The sequence below is a fragment of the Arvicanthis niloticus genome, chromosome 22, assembly GCF_011762505.2.
Source record: "Arvicanthis niloticus isolate mArvNil1 chromosome 22, mArvNil1.pat.X, whole genome shotgun sequence".
In the NCBI taxonomy this organism is placed as follows: Eukaryota; Metazoa; Chordata; class Mammalia; order Rodentia; family Muridae; genus Arvicanthis; species Arvicanthis niloticus.
Window position 1 is genome coordinate 13,936,678 of NC_133429.1, and position 22,914 is coordinate 13,959,591.

Consider the following 22,914-nt stretch of genomic DNA (forward strand, 5'->3'; position numbering starts at 1 on the left):
GAAAATAGGGGTCTGGAAGTGGTAGTTTTACGGAAGAACACTTGCTCAGCAAACAGGAACTTTAAATTTAATTCTAGCTCTGAGTAAAAAAAATCTAAAGAATAATTTGATCACAGAACCTTTAAGATAAATTAAATAATTTGCATATTGTTCATTGTTTAGTGGGAAATAATGGGAGATTTATGAACAGGGATATGATACAAACACATTTTTAAAAAGAGAATATATATACGGAAGAAGTTAACTACATAATTGAATGAATATATTAGCTGTAGAAGCATTAGCAGAACTAATGAAGTGAAATATTGAACTATGAAAATTGATGGATTTTAGCTGAGTATGCCACATTTTATAGTGCCACGTTGGATCCCTGTTGATGGCCAAACCAGTAAACTAGTTATGAACTGGTGACTGAGATGCCTTTGAAAATTTTAATTTGTTTTTGTGAGCAACAAGGATCTAACATGTACAAGTTCTTATTCGATTAAAGTTATTTCTATTTTATTTAAAGTGGATTTTTTCATATAGTGTACTCTGATTACAGGTTTGCCTCCCCTCCTTCTCCCAGTTCTTCCATACTTATCCTCTTATCCAGATCCACACTCCCTCTCTCCCCTGACAGAAGACCAACAGGGATCTAAAGATTGATAATGAGATAAAATAAGATAAAGAAAAACAAAATTATTTGAGAAATAACAAGACAACCAAACAAGAAAAAGCCAAATTAAAAACACAAGAGACGCATATAAATAGAGAGACACATGTTTGTACACTCAGGAATCCCATGAAACCCCCAAAGTGAATTCCATAATATACATGCAAAGGACCTGTAAGGTAGAAAAAAGTTCTTAACATTATGAGACAGAGAATACCCCAATATGCTGTTGAGTCCATTTGTGTTGGCCAACTGCTGCTGGGTGTGGGGTCTACCCTTAAGACTAGTTTGTTTCTCTAGTGAGACTTTTGAATTAATGTATTTGATAGCCACTTGCTTCTCTATTCATCCTATAATGGATATGTGCACTTTTCTCAGCTCTGGGACACCATCTGGTGCAGACATTTGCTGACCATGTACTTTCTGCCACGCTCTCTGTGAGTTCATATTTGTGTCATCCCGGTTGTGTCTAGGAGATCTTGATTCCTTGGTGTCTGTCCTCCATCCACCATCTCCACAGAGTGTCCTGAGCCTTGAGGGGAGGGATTTGTTGGAGATGTCCCTTTTAGGGCTGAGTGTTCCAATCTCTCTCTCTTCCTGCACATTGGTTGTCAATCTCTGCATTTGTCTATCTATTGTAGGGGAAAGTTCTCTGATAATAGATGAGCAAGGCATGGATCTATGATTGTAGCAGAATGTCATTAGGGATCATTTTATTGCTGTATCCCTTAGTATAACAGTAGAATTTGGCTTTCCCCTAGGTCCCTGGCCTATTTAGTCTCAAGTTCTTGCCCACCCAAGCAGCATTGAGTATGGGTTCCATCTTATGGAGTGGGCCTTAATTCAAATCAGTTATTAGTTGGTCACTCTCACAAGCTTTGTGGCACCAGTGCAACAGCGTATCTTTCAGGCAGGTCGCTCTTGTAGGTTGAAGGATTTGTAACTGGGTTGGTATTTGCATATTTTTTTTGTTGTTGTTGTTAAAATGCAGAGTACCTTCCAGTTCTATGAATACTAGTTTTTGGTGGTTAGGGCTTTAGGAAGGCACCAGCTTTCTTCATGTTCAATGAATTGTGCATGTGTTTTCTTCAGTTACAGGGCTTTACCATCAGCTTGTGGGGGGCCACCAATAGCCTTGGTGATATCTTGGATTGTGTGGGGGCTCCCAAGGGACCCCTTTGGCCAACAACTCAATTGGATGTAACCCATTCCCAATGTTGGAAGCTTCATTTGGTGATCAGAGATGTCCAGTTGGGGCTCTGTCTTCTCTATTATTTGACAATTTCATTTAGAACACCTGTATATATGCATATATTATAGGAAGCTTCTAGTATATTAGATTTCCATGTGACCCCTCAAATGGCCTTTAGTTTTAGGTGTTCTTCCCTGTATTCTTCTCTTGCCCTCCCTCACTTGATTCTCTCATTCCAGTATCTCCCTTCATCCACTCATAACTATCTATTCTCTTTCCACTTCCTAGGGAGACCCACCCCTCCCCCATATTCCCTTACTCCCTACCTAACCTCTGTGATTATATGGATTGTGGCTTCCTTATTACTGACTTAACAGCTAACATCCATGCATAAACAAATACATACCATTTTTGTCTTTCTGGCTCTGAGTCCCCCTCAGAACTTTTTTTTATTTGGTTCCATCCATTAGATTAATATTTTAGACTTCACAAGATAAAAGGTCTTCAGAGTAAAAAAGTTAGTGTGATAAACACTTACTATTGCTTTTTTAGCAAATATATATTTACAAAATTATGGGTTGATATGAACCAAATTACAGAAAATTTAATTGGCTGTTGCAGATGGCAAAATGTTCTCAGGGATATCATCATGTCATACAAGCATTAAAATATACACATTTTGTTTAAAATGTAGCACAATAGCTTACTTACTCAATTTATTGTTGTTTGTGGGATTATGTGCAAGATGAGAGGTCTTGTAAACTTGCAGCTAAGAAAGGTCTTTAATCTGACAGTCTGGGCTTAAACTCTCATTTTATGTCACTGGAAAGTTTTGTAGCCTTGGGTTTTACTCAAATTTTCTGTGCCTTAGTTTCCTTGTTTATGAAGCAAGGGAAAATAATGATCGCCTTAAAAGTTGTTTTGTGAACAAGAATAATTAACACAAAGTGGTCCCATGATGTTACAGACCACATAGTAAGTTTTCAGTACAATGTGAGATGACAACCAATTAATTAAAAGACTGTTTAATTGCATTATTTTCTAGTTGTTGGCAGTTGATAAAGGGAAAGCTAAAATGTGGGTGTAGAAAAAAATCAATTTTATTTATAATGGGAAGGAAAGAACATCTTTAATTTTATAATCAAATGCCTTTTCTAACCCTAATAATTGTGATCTGTCAGTATTACATGGAGCATTGTATTCTGAGGATCTTTTATGAAGTTTATTTATTTTAACTTAAAATTTTCTGAAAAAAATAGTTTTCTAAGTTCTGTGAGAATTAAATACATCACATTTTGTTCATACTTACCCTCCCTCAGCTCCTCCCAGATCCACTCCCTTCCCTATACATCCAGTCTCTTGAAAAACAAAACAGAAAACAAAAAGCACCATTGAGTCCAATTTCTGCTACCCATATTTGCTTGGATGTGGGCATCCACAGGAGTGTGGTCCCCTTACCAGGCTCCACACACTTAAAGAAAATGACCTACCCAGCAGCTGTTGACTGCCAATAACTCTTCAGATAGGGGTAGAACTTAACATCCATGCTTAGATTTTGCCCGACTCAGGCCATTGCAGGGCTTTTGCATGCTGTCCCAATCATATGTCGACTGCCCTGCATTCTGTTCCAATCATATGTGTAACCACCCTGTATGCTGTCCCAATCATATGTGTAACTGCCCTGCATTCTGTCCCAATCATATGTGCAACTGCCCTGTAGAGTCTGGAAAATGGGTTCCTGGGAGGGTGGTATATGTTCTAAAAATATCATTTAGAGCAGAGCACTCTGCAGTTTCTTGTTGCCTTCATCTCGATAAGTTGTGGGTCTCTGTGTTAATCTCCTTCTATGGCAAAAAGAAGCTTCTCTAATGAGATTTGAGAGAGGCTCTATAGGTAAAATACTACATCATCAAGAGTTAGTTAACAACAATGTCCATTTAGAGGAATGGCAGGTCAACAGTTAGTTAACAACGATGTCCATTTAGAGGAATGGCAGGTTCCTCCCTATGGCTTATGACCTATCGAGCCCTGGTTCCTAGTCCTGATAATGGTGTTAAGAATTAGTTCCATCTTGTGGTGGAGGCCTTCAAGACATTCAGAAAGTGCTTGATTACTTCCACCACCTTCAGAGTAATAATGCGCCAGTGATATCTTATCAGGTTCAGCTCACAGGGTTCTCAGCTGGGTAAAAGTGATGATTGATTTTTTTCTTTGGAAGCAGACGTAGCATTATAAAAGCCAGTCACTAGGATGGAAGCCTCTGGTGTTCCCTTCTTGACCCTGCCCTCCCATTCCACATCCCAGTTAGTCCTTTATGTTTCATTATCCATCTTTCCCCCTTTACGCCACTGTGTTCTATCTCCTCTCCCTTAAAAGTTTCCTCAGGGATCCTAAGTGAGCCCCATGGATGTCTCAAATGAAACACAAATATCCAAACATTCAAAGCTAGCATCTCTAAGTGAGAGAAAACACACACCAGTCGTTTTTCTGGGTCAGGATTTTATTTCACTCAGACTGAATATGTCCGGCGCCATCCACTTACTTGAAAATTTAACAATTTCTCTTTTTTTGCATCTAAATAATATTCCATTATGTAGACATATCATAGTTATTCATTCATCCATCAATGATGAGTGGATAATATGAATGAATGAATGAATGAATGAATGGGTGGATGGATGCGTGAATATTCCCATGTCCTAACTTTTGTGAGTAAAACAGCAATGAACATGGATAAACAAATATTTTTCCAGAAAGATATAGAGTCCTTTGGGTGTATGCTCAAGAGTGAACTAGCTGGGTCTTGTGGTAGATTTGTATCTAACTTTTTGAGGAACTTCCCCACAGATTTGCATAATGGCTGCATCAGTTGGGACTCTCACTAACAGTGAATAGGTGGTCCCCTTCCCTCACATCCATGCCAGCATTTCTTGTCTTTTTAAAAAAACTTATACATATGTATTTTTGGAATCCAGTTTACTGAGCATTCAGCGGGGCCTTTGGTAATAGACATTTTCTTTAGTTCCTGAAAAGTTTCTTGTATCATTTCTTTGAACTTCTCGTTTATATTCTCTCCCTAACGATTATAGAACTCTTGTTCTTCAAGTTTTGGGCCTTTTAAAAACAACTCCCTCAGTTTTCTTAAGAACTAACTTCTTTTTTTGTATTCTAGCTGTTATGATATCGCCTGATTTATTTTCTAGTTCTTCCACTGCAGTGCATGTTTGTACTTATGTATGTATTTATGTATATGTACACACACATATGTGTTTATGTATGAATTGATGTATTTAGTGGCAGTCTTCTGTTCTTGTTTTCTACTGTCTATGCACCTGAGAAAAATACAATTTTAAAAAGTTGGTTTTATTAGAGGCTTTCTTCAAATATCTGATGACTGTTATTTGTGTGTAGGTGAAACATTAAGAAGTGTTTTGCTAGTGGACTGGTTAGGGGTCGTCTTCACGTGACTGTCTCCTCATAGCTTCCGGAGTAGCCTGTCTCTCAGTTATTCAGTCACGCAACCACTTCTCTTTCAGGGTCTCATCTCTCAGCTAATACCTCCCTGTCTGCTACTCCAAAGTCACCCGCCATTGTCCACACATGTTCTTGACGCTGCCCATCCCCTTCCTTCTGTCTCCATTGCTGCCTTTGTCTCATAGTGTATGAATTTTTAATAAACCTGGTACGGTCGCTTTAGTGGGATTTGGGAGGTAGCGAAAAGTTTGTATGGTTGGCATGTGATCTGCTTGTGAAAATTTCAAAGTATTACTTATTCCTGTCATGCCTGTCACAAAGAGTTTGTGGGGTACTTTTGGTGACCCCTTAAAGCATTTCTCACAGTAATTCCTGTTTCACTCAAGTGTATCATGTTGGTCTTTTTGTCACATTTTCCTTTATTATATGACTAAACGTTCTTAATAAACTGTAAGATTTCCCTCATTTGTTGCTGTTCATATATTTTCCTGGTCGTTATTCTGCCCTGTTCTCCATTACAAACTTCATTAGTTTGCATATTTCTCACCCACTTTCTTTGCTCTCAACTTAAATGGAATTATGCCTGTCTTTGGCCTAGCAAGATAGCAGAGTCAGGTCGTAAGGCAAGAAGCCAGCCGGCTTGCTAAGACACGCCAGTGAGTCAGTTATATGCTTTGATTGATGTTATGATATATGAATAACATTGGTATAATATATTGGTATAATATAAATTTGATTTCAGAGAACTTCATCTACAATAAATTTGTCACCAGGAGAAGTGGAAGACGAAGAGGAGGATCCAAACTCTTGTGGGCCCACGGGACTCTGGGAAGCGCTAACTCCTTGTAACGGATGTAGGAACCTTGGCTTTCCCATGCTCGCACAGGTAAAGCTTCGCTTTCATTAAGGTAACACACGACTATATAGTGGTTGCATATTTATTTGATTAAGTCTTTCCCTCTCAGAAATGTGCTTGATCCTCTGCTCCCTTCGAAAAGCTTTCTCTTTTTTTTCTTCTTTAGTTTCTTGTGTGTCTCAGCGCAGTATGCAGTAAATTTGCACATTTGTTATGTTTCCAAATTTTGGTGTGGATACTGAAAGATTTCCTATTTATAAACATTTAATGTTTATGATCCATAAATATGTCATTTAAAAGAATATGAAGATGTGACCTAAAGTTACAGTCAGAGGAGGCTATATTCAAGTTGTTTCAAAGCATCGATAGTGATACATATTTTTTTTTTTTTAGCACAACGGAAGCATTATTGAATAACATGAATATATCCTGTGTCCCACTGGGAAGTTTTAAAACTGAGAACAGAACACTAAAATACTGACTATATTGTTTATTAACATTTCAGTACTAAATCAGCTTTACTATATTGTGGGTCCTAAGGTTCAGAAATGAAATAATAAAGTTAGGAAATTGAGGCTGCAATAAAAGTGTTTCTACATAAGATGAGATAAACCTCATACAGGTGAAGATGATGTTGAAATAAGGTTAACCATACTGAAAATGGGTAGGAAAGTAATCTAGGACAGATAGAAGCCATGTTGTCTAGAAAAGTGTATTACAAATACGTTTTCTCTGTTTTGTACCTGAGTCTAGAGAGCATCCTTTTTCTTATGGATATGTCACAGGAAGTTTGATCATACTCCTCCAAACTCCAATAAGAATTTCTGTGAAAAGCTACAAAGGATATTCATATACATATGTGAATATGTAATATATTCATTTATATATTACATGATATATATTATTTAAATATGCATGTATTTAAATATATGAATATAATATTTAAATTTTTCTTCATAGGACTTTTGTAAGATCTGCCCTAGTTTTTATATAATTTGTTATTAAGAAACAATGAACTGTGAGTTCTGTGAAGAAGGAAGATCAGTCTGTTGGTATTCAATATCTGTGGATCATAGCACCACAGTAGTCAGAATAGTGGGTGGACCAGAGGGCATGTCTTCCCTTAAGGTCTTCATGCACAATACACAAGTCTATATCCATATTTCATGCACAGTATACAAATCTAAGCCCATATTTATGTGAATGCAGATGGAAAGGAAAAGCACAAGTTTTTGTTTTATGGATGTACTAATCTGATAGTTTTATAATAATGAACATCTTTGCCCATTTTAAGAATGTTCAAGACTTTGTCAAAATATGTTTTTAAATTATTTTTGTTATATATCTTAAAAAGTAGGACTCTTAGATCAAAATAGAGTATCAGAGCTGTTACTGTGACACTCTGCCATCCAAATCATTAATACTACGACTGTGTCTGGCTAGCCACACTTGACTCGTGATTGCTCTAAATGTTTTTTTTTTTTTTTTTTTTAAATATTGAGAGTAAAGTTAAGTGCTAGGCTTTCTTTGATAATTTGTCTGAGAAAACCAGCATTACTTGAATAAATTTCTTAGATAGTCTAAATATTAATATTTCAGTAGTTACATTTATTACAGTGTTCTTAATCTTTAACTTTTCTGTTGTCTTAATTTGTGTGCATATGCACAAGTATATTGTGCAGTTTTTAATATAAAATTCATTAAACTTTTCAGAGCTATTTTTCCTTTAATTTATTGCCTTTAGAATTGCTTTTATCTTCAATTACAGATACAACTCTATATTGGATTTCACTTGTTAATACCTAGTTTTCCTATAACTGTCATATGAACAATAACATATTTTTCTTATTATACTTAATCCTTATGGTTTAGGTTTATATCTAAAATCTCATTTATTTTTGCTTTCCCAATATGTAAACTGCATGGCTAAGTGTTGATATTATTAACCCATGTTATTATATTAAAACTATTCCCTGGCTTGCTTGTTTGCTTTTGAACTTTTATATTTTATAATTACTATGCCAAGTTGAAAAGGTGTTCTTTTTGGATTTTAATTGTTGCTATATTAAATATACAAATTTACTTCTGATACAGTATTTTTTTTTTAATTGGATTTAATTCAGCGATCTGGAAACGGGACTCATACTAATGCTCCCCTCATAGAAGTTTTTGAAAATGTATATTTTGTGTATCTGGAAACTATTATTCATGGGTTCTCCTTTAATAAGCATATATGTACATATACATGAGCCATATATATGGTTATAGATTTTTATTTCAGAAAGTATGTGAAGGGATTTTGTAGTTTTACAAATAATACATACACATTTATTTTAAATTGCATTTGTTATGATTAGTGGGGAACATGTACCATTGTGGGTGTGTGAAGATTAAAGGACAACTTCAAGGAATTGGTTCTTTTCTTCTACCTTTATATAGATTCCAGGATAGAACTCAAGTTGGTGGGCTTGTACAGTACCTGCTAAGTCATCTTGCCAGTCTTATGTGTATTTTATATATTTTATAAATTGCGTCATCTTCAAGCCCGCTGCTTTTATTTCATTACAGAGGATTTTCCAAGTACACAATTTAGCCATCCAGAAGTAAATGTATTTTAAATATTTTAAAATTATCATCCTTGATCTATTTATTATTTCTCAGCTTTTTTTTTTTTTCAAAGAAGGGAGAGGCCATGAGTCACTTCAGAACTTAAGGAAACTTTGTCACCTAATGCTAAGGTTGTGATCAGCTCCCTGATTTCTGTTCAGAAGCAGAAGGAGATAATGCTTATCATCAAAGGAATGTAAACTCTGAAAAGACCTTGAGTCAGGAAGTCAGTGTTTCTAATGAAGCCTTAAAAAACAGAGAATACACAAGTATCTTATCCATCTATTCCGTGATAGATCCGGGGCCCATTCTGCAGTGAGCTCGGGGTCCCTACCCTCAAGGAGCCGACAGTGTGGGTTCTTTCAAACTTTTTAGTGAGGTTATCAGCATCAAATGGAATGTGTTGAAATCATATAACAACATACCACTTGAAACATTTTTTTACTGTAAAAATATTAAGGTGTTTAATTTCTTTCCATTTTAGGTACTTTGCCCAAAGTAACCTATGATTAAATATATTTTCTCAGTAATATAACCTTGGAATTTTCAAAATTAAAGCATCCAACCTGCAAAATATTTTTCAGACTTAGAAGGTATTTTTCACATTTCTAGCTTATTTTGGGGACCATTAAAGTCAATATGTACAAATTGAACTTAATGGCTAACCGTTTCTTTGTAGTCTGCTATGGGTTCCATTGTGCTTGGTGTCATTAATATGGTGCTTTATAGATTTTACATGCCCAGATGTGTAAACACCATATATAATGCTTCTTGTACTTCATATTACTACCACTTAATTTAATTGAGTCTAACTAACATCTATCAAATATCTTTTATGTTTAAAGCATAGTATTCAGGTTACAAATCAAAACTATTATAGAAAGAATATAGGCTCACCTAGTATCCAGGCTACACTTCTAAAGTGTTCTTAAGATTGCGTAATATTTTGATTTGTAAAATGAGAACATAGACTCAATTCCCAGTTTTTATCTAGGCTTTGAACTGACTTAATCCTTCAGAGCTTAGATTTCATTTCTCCTTGCTCCGATACCAAAAACAGGATGAACAGGCTAAGTGATAGGCGCTTTCGAGTTCATGCCTGTGAATGAATTGTATGGAGTTTTGTCTTTTTGTTTTGACTGGACTGACATCTCTGGAAACAATTTTCTCTTCAACTCGTGAAGGCTCAGGATGCTGCCTAGCATCAGGTGACTAAAGTCCTTTGAAAATACTGAGATTTCCTGTCATTAGAAGTTTTATGTAAATCACACAAGATAAAGCTATGCAACAAATTAGAAGGGAATCCAGGGAAACTCTTTCTAGAAAATATGACCAAGTTCAAAGTTTCTCTTTGAATCCCTGCTGACCACAGCGATTGCTACTCTTTTTAGCAATGTGTTCTATATGCTAGGAATTTCACAGACATCATTTCTATTGTGAAATACTAGAAATTTCTCTAATGTTATTGCTTTCAAATGATGGGTCATTTGACCTTGAGCCTTTCCAAATACCATGCCTGTCCAGAACTAAGGGTAGGATTTCAGCATTCAAAGCTCACCAGCACTCTCATCTGCTCTCCTCAAAGTACTCTGGTTTCATCTTCTAGTCTATACAAAGATTTCTGCTGGGCCCTTGATCTCTTCCTCAAACCCTGGCCAGGGTACCTGTAAGGTTTCCCTGGAGATTTCAGGATAGTAAATAAGGTTTTCCCAGTGAAATCTTATATCTGCAGAAGGACACAGTTTTAGATAGGAGGGTGGCCAGGAGCATCATTGGAGCTGTTTTGATGGATCATCATCTGTACAGACTTCAAGAGAAACAGCTTGGTTAAGCTCTAAGATGCATACATGTTTATCTCTTTCCAGCACGGCATGGCCATATCTGGCTAAGACCTCACATACATCAGTTGTATTTCTCTTTCTACTGTTCCTGTTACAGTTTCTACCCAGAGGTGTAAAACATGCTCATTGCAGGGCTGCTCTGGGCTGTTTAATTTGCTAGCAGATTATCTCTGATCAAGACAACTCTTAGAGTCTGTGCCACACCTTTCTAAACATACTTATAGGGCATCCTGCTTCTTTGGCCTCACTGGCAAGTGTACAGGTGGTTGACTTCTGCAGCCAGCTTTTTCATCCCTGGGTGACTGAGGACCTTCTGGGAAGTGTTGATCAAGAGCTCATCAATATACACAGTCAGGCTCTTAGCAATGCAGACAGTCAGTGCCTTGGATTTAGGCAGTGTTCTGCCCAGTACATGAGGCCTGGGGGCACATAAGTGTCATGCCATTGAAGATATCACAATCCCCCCTCATTGGTAGGATGTGCAGATATAAATGGTTAAGTAGGAGATCCAATATTGGAGTCTACAATACTGGTTTCCCAACAGTTCTGCATTCTGATTCAGAAATTTCAAATGCCAATCATAGTCTTTACTTCTCTCCTCTGACACTAGCACCCAATTGTACGGGTTCAGCTTTTATCCCCCTGTCAATTGTGACCTGTACTTGTCACACATCCTGTGACTCTGACCCAAAGTGGTCCCTCCATTGGCCAGAGATATTGTCTTTTACATCATTCATACAGTTCCCTGTGGCCTGCTCTTCCTCAGTACCTGTCCACAGCCTAGCAAACTCAGCCCAGTATATCTATCTGGAGGTCTTAACACAAACTGCCTAAGTCTCTTCAGAAGAGTCCCATAAGCTTTCTATTTCCATATAAACATTCTCTTGGTTTAAAACACATGTACTCTATATATTCTTTTATCCTGCACTCAGTCATGGGCATTTACTTTAGAGATAACTGAAGATTTTGGTGGACAGAATACCAGAAGTTTATCAATGTTTATTATAATATAGCTGTAGGTTAGCATGATAAACAACATTCATATCCTCAATAAAAGATTGGCTAAATAAATTTGGAACACTCATTTATGGAGTATATGCAGCCATAGAAATCATTATACAGCTCCTTAATATTGATAAACCTTTCATTAAAATAACAACAGATTTCAAATTAGTAAAATAAATATAATTGAATTTACATAAAATCATCCACATCTGTGTGGATACACACTTATATTCAGTGAGGTGTTTATCTTGCATTGATGTGGTTTATATTTTCATCTTGATAGTTTCTATTTTTTATTAAAAAGATAGTACTGGGAAAAATGAAACTGTAATATTAGCAATATATTTTCTTACAGCCAATATATATTTTCTGTTTTGATTTGCCACTGGCTCGGTGGTATTTTGAAGATTTTATCTAGACACCTGTGCACTGACTATATAGTGGAAATATACTTGAATATCATATTTGTCCTGCATTATTCACCAACTGTCAGGTTGGTTTTTTTAAAAAAAAAAAATCTAAGGAACCTTGCCAGCTAGTGTAGATCTTATCAATTAAATAGCTGCCACATTTCTGCTGCCGTGGTAATATTCATGATAGCACACCCTACATACCAATAACCATCATTGTTGAAGCTTTGCTTCTACAAGTGAACACAATTTCTTCCATGTTTAAATGTATGGGTATTTCTGATTATATGAATGTTTTCCTTTTACTTGGTGAGGGGCTTATTCACATATGAACAATTATTCTCACTGAGCCTTCCAGGGCCTTTGAATCCCAGTTTCTACTTGAATTCTTTATTATTTTTATAGCAAACAAGAACAAAAAGTCTAATGTGCATTTAATAAATTGACATCTTAAAACGCCAAAGTGCTTTTCCGTTTTTTCTTTACAGGAACCAACTGGATAATAGCATTGAGTGTTGTCTATAGAAATTCTGATCCTCTTAAAATAGCTTCTGTCATGAACAAATAGGAGTATATTTATCTTAGGGTTTTGTGAGAGCACTGAGTAAGTTATTTTGTCTGTAGGGAAATGAGAAACAGATCACTTGTAGACCCTATAGATGTGTAGATTTTATAAACCAACAATTTGACCAAAGACAATAGAGGATTTTTCACTGGACCGGATAACCATCACGTGTGGTACTCTGACAAATGTATCTATATTTTTATGAATCTGATTAAGTTGACATGAAGTTCCTGAAGCTTTTAGGAAATTATCCTGTTAGCATTTACCTTCATGTTTAAGAAACTCAAATGGCTAAGTAAACATCTGCCTGGACCTGCCTGAGAGTAAGAATCATTTCATGTGAAGGTAGAGTTTTCTCTCTCTCTCTCTCTCTCTCTCTCTCTCTCTCTCTCTCTCTCTCTCTTGTCCTTGTCTGTCTCCAGGTCTCTTTTTCTCTGTCTACCTCTCTCTCTCCCTGTCTCTGTCTGTCTCCAGGTCTCTTCTCTCTTTGTCTCTGTCTCTGTCTCTGTCTCTGTCTCTCTCTCTCTCTCTCTCTCTCTCTCTCTCTCTCTCTCTCTCTCCTGTCCTTGTCTGTCTCCAAGTCTCTGTCTCTCTGTCTCTCTCTGTCTCCCTGTCTCCAGGTCTCTGTCTCTCTCTGTCTCCCTGTCTCTCTGTCTCTCTCTCAGAGCAGATTTCCACGTAGCTAGTCATAGTCATTAGGTATTCACAAAATTATGCTCTCGTCTACATCAGAATCCGTGTCATTGGGTTAATCATTTAAATTCTCTGACTTTCATAGTTTTTACATCCTTAAAATTGACATGATCCTTTAGATATCAGCTCAGAATAGTTACACTTTTGCCAGAGAGGTTTAACTTTATCCCCAGTGTAATAAACCTGAAATATGATGAGACTCTTTGAATAATAATCATGAGTCAAAGGACTATTCCAGCAATAGCCTTAGAGACTGTCTCGTTCAGTAATATAATAACGGAATCCTTTTCTGTTGCTGAATTCCTTTTACTTAAACTTTTTAACAGAATTGATGCTTACCAGGTAGAAAACATGGTAAGATGTTACTTCTGGGTAGGATATGGTGTCATATCCTTAAAACTTGGCTTGATTATATGAGTTAAACATTTTAATGTATGTCCATAAATAATAAGGATGGCTGTGTAGAACAATTTTTACCAAAGTTGTCACATTCCCAGCCTTCACAACATGTATATCTTGTCACTTCTGTAACAAAGGTATTCGTAGATGGGTAACTTAAGGATCTTGAGTTGAGGTTCTGCATAGTCACAGTGGTCTTCATAGAGGAAGGCAGGAGGACCAAAGTCAGAGGAGATATGATGCTGGGAGAAGTTAGAGTGATGCAGTCACTGCCTAAGTAAAGGCAACTTCTAAATACTAGAGAAACAGAAAGTGGATTAGCCTGTAGAGCCATAGTTCTCAACCTGTGGGTCTCGACCCCATTGTGGGGAAGAGAATGAGCTTTTCACAGGGTCACCAAAATAGAAACAGAAAATGGAAACTAGAGTTATTTACATTATGATTAATATCTGTAACAAAATTATAGTTATGAAGTAGCAATGAAAATAATTTTATGGTTGGGGGTTACCACAGCATGAGGAACTGTATTAACAGGTCAGGGCATGAGGAAGGTTGCGAACCATGACTATAGCGGGTCTAGAAGGAATCAACCTGGCTAATACTGTGAAATTAGTCTAGTGAGAACAGTTGGCCTTTGGGTTTTGAAGACTGTTAAGAGAATACATTAACGTTTTGTTCATCTACTAAGTGTGCGGCCATTTACAATGGTTGTTCTTGGAAACAATTACAGATTTGGTACCTGAACCTGGGAATAGTGCTGTAAAAATGTCCCCCACTCTCACATAGCAGTCAATTTGAACCTGAACATTGGATAAAGTTATAGAAGAATTCGAAGGAGGTTGTTCAAGCCTAGGTTGTTTAGAACAGAAATAGTTAAGGATCAAACATTCTGCAGATTAGGACTCATAAACTGGTATAGCAGAGAAAAATCCATATTTCTCAGAGAAGACCCAAATGATTCTAAGTAGAGATGCCTGTAGAAATGTGACGGCTGAAGGCTCTACAGGTTAGCAGTCATAAGAAACCAAGTTGTAGAATATATGAATCATGACAGACAGGATGTTGGTAGACGTGCGGATGTTAAAGGTGCTTTTGTAAGTTCTTGGAAGTAATAAAAAGTACATCATCAAAAACAGGAGAGACCCTTGTATTGGAGCAGCAGAAAGTATAGGTAACTGGCAAGTGATGAACTTGGCTCATTGGCTGGCAGAATGATAGATAGCGTTGAAGGCATGCCCTGCTTTCTTCTTTCTATCCACAGTGACTTTATGACATAAGAGATAAACTAAATTGTACAGGTAGCCAATCTTTTGAAAGCAACCACTTTCAGTAACTGGGACTTCCCGAATTTTGACCTCAGCAGAGATGCTTGGAATCATGTTACATTATGGGTTTAAAAAAAAATCCCTCCAATGATAGGAAGAACTGTGAGTACCTGTGGCTTATCTGGGTCCCTCCCTTGAAGCCTGGACATTGTTTCTTCCAACTTCTGCCTTACATCAGCTGTGTTCTTGACTGTGTGCATTCTCTGAGTTTCAAGGTATTCGCCTAGAAATGAACATAAGAAATTCCTTGTTTACACAGATGAGCAATATAAACTCTGTATTTCAAAGCAAAGAGACAGGGAGGAAACTCCAGATGACTCCTCTCATCTGAAAGTTGTTATTCTTTTTTGTATAGTAGCAGCACATTTAATATCACACATAAAAATTCTGAAGTGGTACAAAAAAAGAGATAAACTGGGCACAGAACTTCTAACTGGAAAGGAACCTGGCATTTATGACTGTGACGTGCTTAAGCTCTCCAGATTTGAAAAGATGTTAATATTTGGAGATTTGTTGTCAAAAAAGGATATAGTGGAGAGAGGGCCAAAGGGGTGCCTAGATGATTTTCTTCTACTGCTTCAGTAAGATAAGACAGTACCTAACACAAAAACAAAAATTGCATAGATCTATGAAGTTATTGGAAATGTCGCATGTCGCTCTTCTCATATACCTCAACATAACCCAGAGGGAAGACTATCACAAAAATGTGTACGGTATACATTGTAGACCTGCAAGGCTTTTGAGAATGTTGCAATGGTGGAAATCTTCACAGCTGGGATCTAAAGAAAGAGAGAGACAGAGGGGAAAAAGAAGCATTTGGATTCCTAAACTTCTACAGACAGGAAACAGGCCTACAAAGCTTCTCGGGTACAAACATACGCTGATGTTTATAAAACAAGAGGATGGGACTGGATTCTAAAGGATTCTCCTTAGCTTGTGAACCTAGTGGTCTTCGTCTGCTTGGACTTACAAGCTACCTTGGCCATCATCTCTATTTTTAGCTCCTATATGTTCCTTTTTGAAATAAATATGTATATTATTTGGAATAAATATGTATATATTTAGATGCTTGTTTGTGTGCATGTGTGTGTGTCTGTATGTGTCTCTGTATGTGTGTGTGCACGTGTGCGTGTGTGTGTGCATGTGTGTATGCATGTGTATGTACAGACACATACCATGTGTGTGCATTGCCTATGTAAGATGAAAGAGGACATCAGGTCCCCTGGAGCTGGAGTTGCTTGCGGCTGTCAGCCATCGTAGGTTCTGGGAACCGAACTCTGTCCTTCACAAAGCATAAGTGCCTTGAGCCACCTCTCTAGCTCTGTGTTATTTAATTCACATAGTAATTGTTCCTTGGTTTGCACTGTGGCTGTTTTATTGCCATTGGTTGAGCATCAGCCGCTTTATCCTGCCCTTTGATTTTGGAGGATATGTTTTCTCTGTGTAGCCAGCACGGGTTTTGAAGTCTTGATTCTTCTACCTCAGCTTCTAGAGTGTGGGGGTTATGGGTGTTCACTACACCTGGTTTCTATTTTCATTTTAAAATGTGGGTTGATTTCATGGACTACAGAAACACCCTTATATTGTAAAGAAATGGGAATAGCATTATATACTGAGAAGTTAGAAAGATCTAAGTTTTGAAACCTTGGCCTTGTAACATCCTATGTATGTGCCTTTTCTCAACCATAGATTGTTCTCAGCCCTGTCTATTGTTTTTTATTTATCTTCAAAAGAGAGACTTTATGGTTCCTAAGGGTTGATAGAAAAATTAGAGAATGGGTTTAAATCATACATAATAAGGCCAGGCCCATAGTAAGGCCTCAACAAATAGTAACTATTGTTACTGTTGTTATTTTGATCCCCTTGAGACTATATATCTGTATCGCTATTTTTAGAAGCCACTCAACCTTATTCCACTATCTCCAGAAACAAAAGCACATTCTTCAGACTCCCAGCTTTCTCCAGGATAAGCCGTAGAACCTCAGAGACCAATAGCTTTAGGTTTTAATTTCATCATTTGTAAAATCTGAATAATGCTAGCGCTTTTATCCTGGAGGGAAACATGACCCACTACGTGCTTAACATAGTGTCCAGATGTATCAGACACTCAGTAAACATCAACAATAGCACACAGAACCACAGTAGAGCATTCCTAACTGGGAGTGGACTTCAGAGTACCAGGTCCCAAACCCTTTAAGCCAAAAGCATGATTACATGATTCTACAGATACCTTTTACATGCTAACATAGTTACTTTCTCAGACCGAAGCCTATTGGAAGGTCTGTAGAGTCAGAGGCTATGCGGTGGCAACTTCTTCCAAATGTTGGCAACCCACAAGCTGCTGTGCAACTGCAGATGTTAGTAAGCCCTACTCCAACGTTGTCTCCTTCTGAAAGTGTAACTTAATCTTCCTCGGCCAGAAACAGTTTCATTTCCCTTAATAGCCAAGAGAATTTTTGACATATGTGGTTACCTCTCCTTTTGAACGCCATTTGTTTTGCTTGTATTTTTAGATTAGGAGTTCTCTATATCTGAGAGGTTGCTTTCATCTGAGGCCCGCCTGTCCTCGTGCCTTGCATGCCTGATGGCTTTGGACTGTGCGTATTGAATCCCAAGGTTGTTCTTTTGTGTCACCATAGGGAGAGAGGCTCTCTGATGCTCATTTTTGCTTTCCAGTAATGCAGCCAGCTTCTCTGAACCAGTTTTCTTACCTGTAAAAGGTGAATAATTCCAATACTATACTGTTTTGAGAGGATTAAATAACTGACAGATATTGAGCCCTTTTTGACAATTTGGGTTTTCCCAGCTCAGGAATACTGGGTTATAGCTAAGGTATGTATATTCTCTCTCTCTCTCTCTCTCTCTCTCTCTCTCTCTCTCTCTCTCTCTCTCTCCTTTCTTTTTCTGTACTTACTACCCTATCAAGTAACTATACTATTAAAAACATTATTAAGTAATAACAACAAAATAAAAACATATAAAATCTCAATCTGGTGTGCAATGCTAGAATGTTAGTGTTGTTCTCTACTTTTCTCAACAAATATTTTACTTGCTGTATAGATTTTATATTCACCATGGTATTAAAATTAAAGCTACATTTAAATTAACTCCAAGGAGTCCTTTCCCCACCCCTCAACCCCTCAATTTTTTGACCAACTCCTTTGGTTCTCCTCGCTAGGCTCTTACATATCCAAACCTGGGTGTAATTAAGACAAGCCTCACTTAAAAAAAAGAAAGTTGTAACTCTTAGTATTTGATGCCTTGCTAATGGCTGGTGTGTAATTTATCCTGAAGGGAAGGATGATTAACCCCCCACCCTCCACCCTTTCTTCTTTCCTTTATTTCTGGCATGCAGATGGACCTCAGGCAGATAATGGACACTTATGTGTGAGCCTGCAAGAAAGCACTGACCAAGACCTGGCCCTAATCTCCCATTTTCCTTCTTCATTTTCCTGCTCTCTGCAATGTCCTCAAGCTTCTCAGGGTGGTTATACTTTAGCTCTGAGGCATGCCAGTCTGTAACCTCATGGCTGGGAGCTTGACTTATTGGAAAATCTATTTCAAAAGTTCCCCAAATTTTGCTTCTCACTGAGTTTGAGGTGGGAATGGAATCCAGCTGTTGAGAGAGAATGAGGAGCAGGGGTGGGGTGGGGAAAGAACAGGTGGGAATAACGGAAGTGAAGCGGGAAGACAGAGAAAAATGCCAACATCGTAGGCTGCATTTGGAATTCCTGGCCACAAGTGATGTATTGATTTTTCAAACATGTGGTCATGATGGGAAATCAGGGTGGAGACTTGAGCCATTTGTCATTGTCACTTGAGTGTGAAGGGAAAATTACAAAATCTCACATATCCTTGATGTGCCATTTTTCATTGCAACAAGTGGACAGTCATCTACCTAAAATATGTTGAAAAGGGGGATGGATTGTTTTTATGATAACGTAGCTTGTAATTTATTTGTACATTGCTTTGTATTTTAGTAACATGCTTTATCTAAGAAGTGCCCAAAATATATTTCATTTCTTAATGTTGTTTTCCTCCCATCTCTGCCCCCAGCTAAGCTCAGATCATTTCGTGTTGATATAGAAGAAAATACATAGCCATGTAGTCATTATAACAAGGTAATGAAACACCTTGTAGAAAGAGTTTAGATTGATTTTAATTTTGATCACAAATGCTCCAGTTTCAACATTCCTCTTAGGGCTGAGTAAGAAGTTGTCTGTCACATCATAGATAAGATCATAGAGCCAAGTGCCCACTTCCCACAGGAAGATTTTTTTTTTTGGATGACTCTTCTAGGTCTTAGTTACCATGGAAACAACATCCCTCAGGTTCTATCATTCAACTCTACCAGTCTGTGGCTTTCCTTGTTCTCCTCGGACTCAGCTCCTATCCCTTCCCTTACTCTCCACTGTCAGTGATGAACAAGATCCCTAGATGTTCATCCGTGTGACCACTTCCATCCCACCTTTCTTCAGAAATACCTATATACTTATTCATGTGAATTTACATGGGCTGCTCTGTTACCATTAAAGTGGTGTGAAAGGGAAGCCAATTACGTCTTCAGTGTCATACCCTGTCTTAAAAAGCAAGGTGGAGGGATATAGGGAGGATGCCTGTAGTTAACCTGTGGCCTACATATGTGTATGCATTTGCACATGCTTCATCTAACACACACACACACACACACACACACACACACACACACATTCCACTTTGTGCATTCTGAACCACCTCAAAGTGTTGCTGCTGGCTTGTGAAGAGAAGAAGAAAAAGGAAAGAGAAGGAAGAAGCACAATGAAAAGTTGGACCGTGTGCTGTAGCTTGGCATATGTAGCAGTGAGAGCCGATAGGATTGACGTCCTCGACAGGCTGCCGGGCCAACATGACTATATGAGTGTTTACAAAAGCCGAGAACATCCACAGGTGAATTGTATTCGTTGATGAGAAGGTAGCAGGCATTCTTGATGGACTGTCTTCCGCACAACGCAGAGAATTCACGTGGCAGCGGCAAGTGTCTGATGTGGGAGAGTTAACATTGGGAAAGTTGGTAGTAAGGCTGCAGAGAAATTGTTTCCATTCAAACTGCACCACAGATACTTCCTAAGCAGAGAGTGCATCCCCAAGGTGTATCCATCAACTTCTGGCAGGGTCCCCAACACCTGGCCAGTCTAATCCTCAAAGGCTTTCTTTGCCTTCCTTTACCTTGCTGTTTACTCAGTGGGTGAGCTGGATTCTTGACGTCTCTTTAGGACCTTCTTTGCTACCCACAGATGCTTAACAGCACAGACCAGAGAAGTAGCAGTTTCCCACCTGTTAGCACAGAAATAATAAAGGTGAGAAAACTGCTTAGCTTTTCAGATGCAACTGAGTTGATTCTAAACACATTAGAGAGTCATGATGGGTTTAAAGAATGTGCTTACATGTGATACAAGGAAGTATAGGAAAAAAACTTACTACTGATCTAATCGTAGAAATAAAGTTAAAATATCACATTGAGAGTTAGGTGATAAAACAAAGAACAGGGCTTCATGTCTGGCATGTACTCAGTGCTAACGCTGTCTCTTAGGCTGAACTTGTGTCTTACAGGCTGTGTGACCTTGGGCAGGTTCCTTTAACTCTGTGAACCAGCTTCAGTAGCTGTAATACTTCATGAAGCTGATAGAAATCTAATGTGAAGGAAAATACAAAAAAAGGTCTAGGAGCATGCCCAGTGCATGATGGGGTCTGTGTGTGTGCGTATGAATGTGTGGGAAGGGATGTGGACACTCAAGAAGCCATAGGCCACTGTTTGGGAATAGAATGAGACCAAAGCAAAACTATGCCAATCAGAGTACACCATGCCTTCACTTGAGTGACGGTCATCATATTTAAGACTCACACTTTGCCCATTTATTCCCCATCTCTAGGTTATTCGAACCCATGCATTTTACGAATTTATTTTGAGCTTGAGAAAAGTTGTTTAGAACACATTCCTCATACCCAACTAAATACTGCTAGTATTTTTTAATTGTCAGTTTTCCCTCTAATCATCTTCCATAAGCCTTGTGAAGCCTAATTCATAAACACTATAATATGCTCTTGCCAGGGAAACACAGTTAGTATAGACATTGAGAACTTTAAATGAGAGCTCTTCGTGTATGAAAATTTAAGTGAGTAATCTTAGGGATAATGGTTTGAAGTGAAAAATCAAAGATCGATACTTTATTAGTCTTATTTTAAATACTTCATTTCTGGGACACATCTTCATTTTATTCCATGAGTCCCCAGGTCACACAAATCTTCCTTATGAATTCAGTTGAATCATGTGGTACCTCATTAAGGATGCTGTCTCTACTGTCTTCATGAAACCATCGTTATTTTTTTAAATGGGAATTTAAGATAATCCTATGGACAGTTCATTGCAGTACAGATCTATAACTTTTATAGGAGGTGGGGGAGTCTAAAGCTTAGTGCCCGCTGGCCCAAGCACAGCCACACCTGCTGTCCTAACTTATCACAGAGGCTTCAAGCAGATTTAGTCCATGCAGAACTTCTGGTGAGTTGATTGGTAAGCTCTAAAACCACTCAGAAGAGCTTTGATTCCCTGAGCCTGGTGGGATAAAGTATGGTGGAGATAGTAAGACAAGAGAGAGAAAGCCCAGAGTGTTTGGAAAAGCACATTCAAGCTCTCCCCAAGTAACAGAAAGAAAGATAGCAAGCAGATAAGGGAAAAGTTCTTCTTTTCTGAGTTCATACTTGGTGGTTTAGAGTTGGGTCTTGCCTGACTTAGGACCCAGAAGATCTGGCAGGCACAGCAGTGCTGTATGGGAAACATACATGATCCCTTAAGGATATAATTAGTTCTTCTCTCTCCTTAGCACCTACCAGTGAATTCTGTGTGGTGGGGAAGAGAACAGGGGTGGACCTAGTGATTGATAGGGCCAGCTATGTTAGCTCTATTCTTAAATACCCTTTTCTGGTTTTAAAAATGAGTGTGTTTTTTGCCTGTACGTAAGTGTACAACATACATGCAGGGCCTGTGGAGGCCAGGGGAAAGTGTCAGATCTTCTGGGACTGGAGTAATAATTGGCTGTGTGTCCCCATGTGGGTGCTGGGAACTGGAACCAGGTCCTTCTGGATAAAAGCAGGAAGTGCTTTATCTCTGCAGGCCCAGGATCAGGACTTAAAACTGAGGCAGCAATTGTATCTAGTGTCTTGGGTAGTTTAGAATGTCAGGCCTCCAACCAGGGCCAGAGTTAGAATGTAGATCCATTTTTTTTTCCTAATCCAGAATAAGTAACTTACTTTTTAAACAAAGGCTGGATACCTCTAGCTTTTTTATGCGATCATTAAAATGGTAATTTAATGGTAATTAAAAACCCTAAGAAGTGGCAAAATGGATATTTACATTTCTGGTGCTACCAGGGGACTCAAAGCTAACATGAAAAAGGGTTCATCCTCAAAGGCTGCTAAGCCTACTGTAGAAATAATAGCTGGAATACAGAAGAGACACCATGATTAAGATCTGGCATGGTTCCCTCAGCTTCCCATGAGTTAAGTAGGACCCAAACCCAAAATTGAACCCTGAAAGTAGAGAGAATAAAGGAAAGACGCTCCAGGTAGAAAGTGATTGTGAGACCGTAGGCAAGAGTTTGAATGTCATACAAAAAGCAATGCACAACTGTGTTACATTGGACAGACAGACTTTGTACCTGAAAAATAAAAAAAAAAAATGATAAAAATAGCTCTGAATATGTAGATAAAGAACAAAATTTGAAGGAACACAGAATACTTTTGGTTTCTCTCAAGTTTTTCTTTCGATTAGATGAGGGGGAAACCTGCTTAGAAGCAATTTTTTGACTCAGTTTTGAATCCCCTCCTGAGCTAACCGTGTCTTAGGAGGAGTGATT

At 38.1% G+C, this 22,914-nt stretch overlaps 1 protein-coding gene across 10 annotated transcripts in view; it reads left to right on the forward strand.

Annotated features, from left to right (window-relative positions):
- The window catches only part of Anks1b (ankyrin repeat and sterile alpha motif domain containing 1B), a 1,013,218-nt gene that overhangs the window by 251,563 nt on the left and 738,741 nt on the right, over positions 1-22,914 (forward strand). For all 10 annotated transcript variants that reach the window (XM_076919966.1, XM_076919965.1, XM_076919964.1 and 7 more), the window contains exon 9: positions 6,064-6,207. In XM_076919966.1, the coding sequence (XP_076776081.1) occupies positions 6,064-6,207 (144 nt within the window). The remainder of the gene's footprint in view (positions 1-6,063; positions 6,208-22,914) is intronic.